Consider the following 5,173-nt stretch of genomic DNA (forward strand, 5'->3'; position numbering starts at 1 on the left):
TCCGTTGTGGGCAGGAATGCAATTCAAATTACCTCATATTTAAATTTCATTCCTTAAACATCTATTTATTTGGCCTTCTTGTGTGCTTGCCCCTAATGAGTCAACAGTCCTGTGGTGAAGGCACAAAAGGAACCATCAATTGCTGTCTAGCGTGGTGAGTTCTCTGATAGGAGAGCTATGTGAATACATTAAAACTGCGCCTCAATGATTTGGAAGAAGATAAATAAGAAGCAGTTGGACAGAGATAAGAGAAAAACATTCCAAGCAGAGGGAAAGCATATGCAAAGTTCTAGAGCTGAGAGGAGGTTGTTTCATTTGGAGAGCTGCCCTGATTCATGCTGGCAGGAGGAGAGAGTCCAGGTGCAGAAGAAGCTGGGTCCTAGCTGTGAAGTGTTTGGCTGCCATATATTTTCATCTGGACTTTATTCTTAAGGTGACAAGGAGCCTATGGTGGGTCCGAGATGCAGAGTGACACCATATGGCATTTGCATTTCAGATAGTTTATTCTGCTTGCTGTGTGGAGAACGGATTGTGTAAGGAAGAGGTGGAGGTTGGAGAGCTTTTGGAAGATTGTTTCAGTAATTAGATAACAGATGATTGTGTCTTCTCTTGGATAATGGTGAAAGGTTGTATCAAAGACGACTGTTGTGAGATATTTAAGAAGTACAAATTGATGTGCATAAATACAGGGGCTGTGAGAGGAAAAAGAGGATCTTAATGATTCTGATATTTGTAGCTTGGACAAGTGCATGGAATAGGGAAAACAAAGCCAGCCCTTTTCTTTGTATTACAAGAGGTGGGTTTTGCCAGAGACTAGTCAAAGCTAAAAATAAACAACATGCATGAAAATAAACGACATGCATTATTGGCCTTTCTATAAACATGAGGTTGGGTGTATAAATATATAGTTGCCAGATATAGCTTTTGCAGAGATCATTCTGCTCCCACTACACAGAGCCCCAAGATCGGGAAGAATAAGTTTTGTTTTAAATTCCAAACATACTGAGCACTCACATCATTCAGGGTACTTGATGTCAGTCACCTGCCACATGGTAAAGGATCAGTAGCAACAATAACAATGGCAGAAAGCTGGCCACCACCTCAGCCCTGGGTCAATTTGCTGAAACTCAATTTGTAATAAATGAACAGCTTTTAATTAGCTCATCCAATTATCTACTGATCAACCAATCAATGATATTTTAACTAAATAACAATTCACTCTAAACTTTCAGGCAAATAAGCTAGAATAAGACAGCTTACTGCATGATCTTCCTGCAAGGGGCTGTGCAAGTGCCAGGGAAGTCATAAGCATAGACTATCATGAAACACTGGATTTTGTGCATAAGAGAAATGTCATCTTTTCTTATATAAAATGCATAGACAGGAAAATGTATGCTGACGCAAAACTAAATGTAAAAAAAAATTCTTAAATATTTAGCAAATTGCTCTTTTAGTGAAATGATTTTGGAAAATGAATTTTCAGATACTTGACCCTCTTTTTCTTTTAATCTTTCTGAACCTGCTCCCTCAACTGTAAAATGAAGATAATAACAATGTCTACATTGTAGGGTTATTGTAAGGATTACATAAAATAATACATAGAAATTATCAAGCTGTGCCTAGAACATGGAAAGTGATCAACAAATAAGATACAGCTGATATTATTAACTCAATACATGCTTTTTGAATTAATGATATAAAAACCAGATGGTCAAATAAAATCAGTCAGTGGAAAATGATTGGCTATAGTGTGCCAGACATTTCCATAAGTTCTTCATTCGATCTTTTTTTAATCATTCTCTGAAGAAATTGCATATTCTATTAATCCTCAAGTTCCTCAGTATATTAATAATAACAGCTTGGTATATATTATCGATAAGTCCAACTGTCATACCCAAAGAATATCCAGATTATTTTAAGGTGAATTTGCTTCCTTTTCATCTGATTCATCATCCATAACCTGTTCTACACCTTCTACCTCTGTAATATAAAACTGCAGCATGTTCTGAATTCTATTTTTCAGAGTAATGATTGAACTAGGGCAGCTGGTACAAGAACCCTGGAGTTTCAGTCATATGATGCCATCTCCAAAGCCTTTGTAGATTACATCTCTACATATGCTAGTATCTAACACTTCCTTAATCATTGCCACAACTTCATCATCTTCACATCCTGCTTCTCCTGAAGATGTTTCCTCAGTAACTAGGGGTAAACCAGATGCAAAGAAGTCCATGGTTGTTGCGTATATATCTGGTTTCAGTAAATTCCAGTCCGATTTTTCATTTTCCTTTGTGACAGTGATGAAATCTGGCCCAAAGAAAACACTTTTTACTCCTTCAATCCTAAATAACTGCCTAGCCAAAGGGGAGTGAAATGCTGCAGCTGGGGTAGGAAAATCCGTGAGCCTTGTCTCAAAAACTGGTTTCCATGGTATAAACTTTAAACTGTTAGGATTTGGGATATCCTGTGTTTGAATAAACATGTGTCTCACTGGGTTACAAAAGGCTGCAGGTAGTGGGAAAAGTAGTCTTTCTACAAATTGATGCAGAGGCTGTTTCTCTGTTTTTTTGAGACTGAGTCTCACTCTGTCACCTAGGCTGGAGTGCAGTGGCACCATCTCGGCTCACTGCAACATCTGTCTCCCGGGTTTAAGCAATTCTCTGCCTCAGCCTCCCAAGTAGCGGGGATTACAGGCGCCCGCCACCATGCCTGGCTAATTTTTGTATTTTTATTAGAGACAGGGTTTCACCATCTTGGCCAGGCTGGTCTTGAACTCCTGACCTCGTGATCCACGCGCCTCGGCCTCCCAAAGTGCCGGGATTACAGGCGTGAACCACCGCGCCCAGCCCAGAGGCTGTTTCTTAATGATGTATAGATTCTTCAACACATGATAGAATCGCCTGCACAGCCCCGCAGCAACAGCCGCAGTTGCCCAACCGCGCCGGGCCTCTGCTACCATCTTAGTCCGAGAGTCTCCAACTTCATGCCATTGCATAAAGTAGATACTATTATCTCTGCTTTCAGGTGAAGCATGTGAAGTTGAAACAGGTAAACCATCTGTTCAACTAGTGAAGCACCTGCCTTTTGAATCCAGTGGTGGATCCCAGGTCAGTTTAACATGTTGGTTAAGCCAAGGCTGTGGATTCAGACACAGCCTTGTGTTCTCTGGGCTCCAACACCTACTTGGCTTCTTATGGTGCCTAATTTATTATCCTCTTTTAGTCTCAGTTTCCTTATCAACAAGGCTGGTATAATTACACCCATCTAAAATGTGTGTGAGGCTCAAAGAAGATGATGGGTTGTCAGTTCCCACTTGGCTCCCCTTCTTCGGCACCCCACCACTTACTCAGTCCAGTGTGTTCCCATGAGGGTAGATTGACCTCTATTGTCAATAGTTGTTCTGCCACATCTTCTGTGAAGACTGTGATTGGCCTTTCCATGGTTTCTAGGGTATGTATAGAAGCAGGTTGCCCTTTCCTGATGCCATGTTCTGGCATATAAACAAAAATATAGTTCTTAGACTTACAATCAGGTTTTGTCCCCAGCAGAGTCACAATAACATGATCACCCAGTCATCACTTGAGTACTGTCATTTTCCTTTGTCCTTTACAGGAGACCAGAGGGTCAGGTTAGTTTTCTAAATGACTTGGAGGAAACATGCAGTTCTCCAGACCTTTAATTAGTTCCTCTCCCTTCTTGTTCCCTACATCCTATGGTTTTATGAATTACCTCAGGAGCTCACCAAATGTGTCAGGAATGACAGTTAGACTGTACAACTTGTGGTCAGTGACTCAAAAGTGTCAACAACCACTAAGACAGACACGAGCTTGATGCAAAGTCTCCCTCCCATAATTAAGCAACTATAATTCCTAATATGCATGAGCACAGTGCTATTATCACTGAGTTAAAATGAACTGGAGATTAACTTAATCTGCATTAATTACAAATTTTGAGAAATATAATGGACAATGTGCATCTGAGAATGAAGAAACAAATTATAAGTCTGGTTTTCTCAAATAGATCTTCCACAAGTCACTTCACTGCTGCTGGCCTTAGTTTTATACTGTGAAAACTAAAATACTTTTTTAAGAATGTCTACCCAGCTTAACTCAATAAAAATGGGTCTGATGAGAAAATGGATTTGAAAGGGTTTGTAGAAAAAGGTGAAAGCATTATATTTATGCTAAGAAGCATCATGATTAGAAAAGTTTTCTTATTTTTGTGTAAAGAGCACTAGACCATATATTCAGAAGGGGATTTCAAATTTGCAAGTATAGACAGAAGCTTATGGAAGCCACTTACTGTAGTAAGAAGCAAGAGGGAGTGCTGTGGAGTCATTTTTAGCAGATCTAGACACAGAGCCTTCAGTAAGCAATGATTATGAACAGGAAGCATTATAAGGCTCTGTTTCAGGGAAAGAAGTTTATCTAGCAGAATGAAAATTGAAAATTGCTCATGCCAATTAGGGATTTTAGTTTAGCCCACGAATAGGGGTACACAATACACAGTAATGAATTCCTCTCTATACTCCACTTCTTGTGTCTCAAGATTGCTTACAAAAAAATCTAGAGTACAAAGAAAATGAGGAAAATCCAAGAATTGTCAATGGACAAGATTGCACATAATACTGTTCCAGTTGACTGAATCTTCTTGTTAATTAAGCATTAATGGAATGCCCATGATTTATTTAATCATAGAATATCAGCACTTGGAAGGATCATAGAGAACGTCAAGACCAAGGATCTGTATAATGCTCCCTGGAGAGATTCTATTGATCCCCTTCAAGAACTATCCCAAGAATAGGGAAAAAAACTGAGCAGACAAGGTTTTGAGGCCCCTCACATACTATGCTCCCAACTTTACGCTACAGTAGTTCTATTTTATATCTAATTAACATTTGGGCTTCTCTGAAAGATATTGATACCCTCAAAAATTGTATGAATAGAGCTTACAGGTTTTTGGAGGATAATGGCAGCTGTCTAAATTAGAATCAATTCCTACATCCTCCAAAAAATGTACAGACCATTAAAGAAAGCAAAGGAAACCACCCTCAACCATGCTATAGCATAATTAGGAGACAGAGATGACTAACATCATCAGCTCATATGTAAGTAGGGGAATAAATATTCAAAACGGCAAAGACAGAGCCAGCTTCAGAACTCACACCCAAATG

General features: G+C 39.3%; 1 protein-coding gene across 1 annotated transcript; it reads right to left on the bottom strand.

Moving 5' to 3' along the window:
• Positions 1–1,915: 1,915 nt before the first annotated feature.
• LOC108513111 (NFU1 iron-sulfur cluster scaffold homolog, mitochondrial-like) lies at positions 1,916–2,959 on the bottom strand. Its single transcript, XM_017848751.1, is given in 2 exon segments — positions 1,916–2,551; positions 2,843–2,959. Coding segments are annotated over 2 exon segments (753 nt in total).
• Positions 2,960–5,173: the final 2,214 nt, after the last annotated feature.

The sequence above is a fragment of the Rhinopithecus bieti genome, unplaced genomic scaffold, assembly GCF_001698545.2.
Source record: "Rhinopithecus bieti isolate Rb0 unplaced genomic scaffold, ASM169854v2 scaffold_31446, whole genome shotgun sequence".
In the NCBI taxonomy this organism is placed as follows: Eukaryota; Metazoa; Chordata; class Mammalia; order Primates; family Cercopithecidae; genus Rhinopithecus; species Rhinopithecus bieti.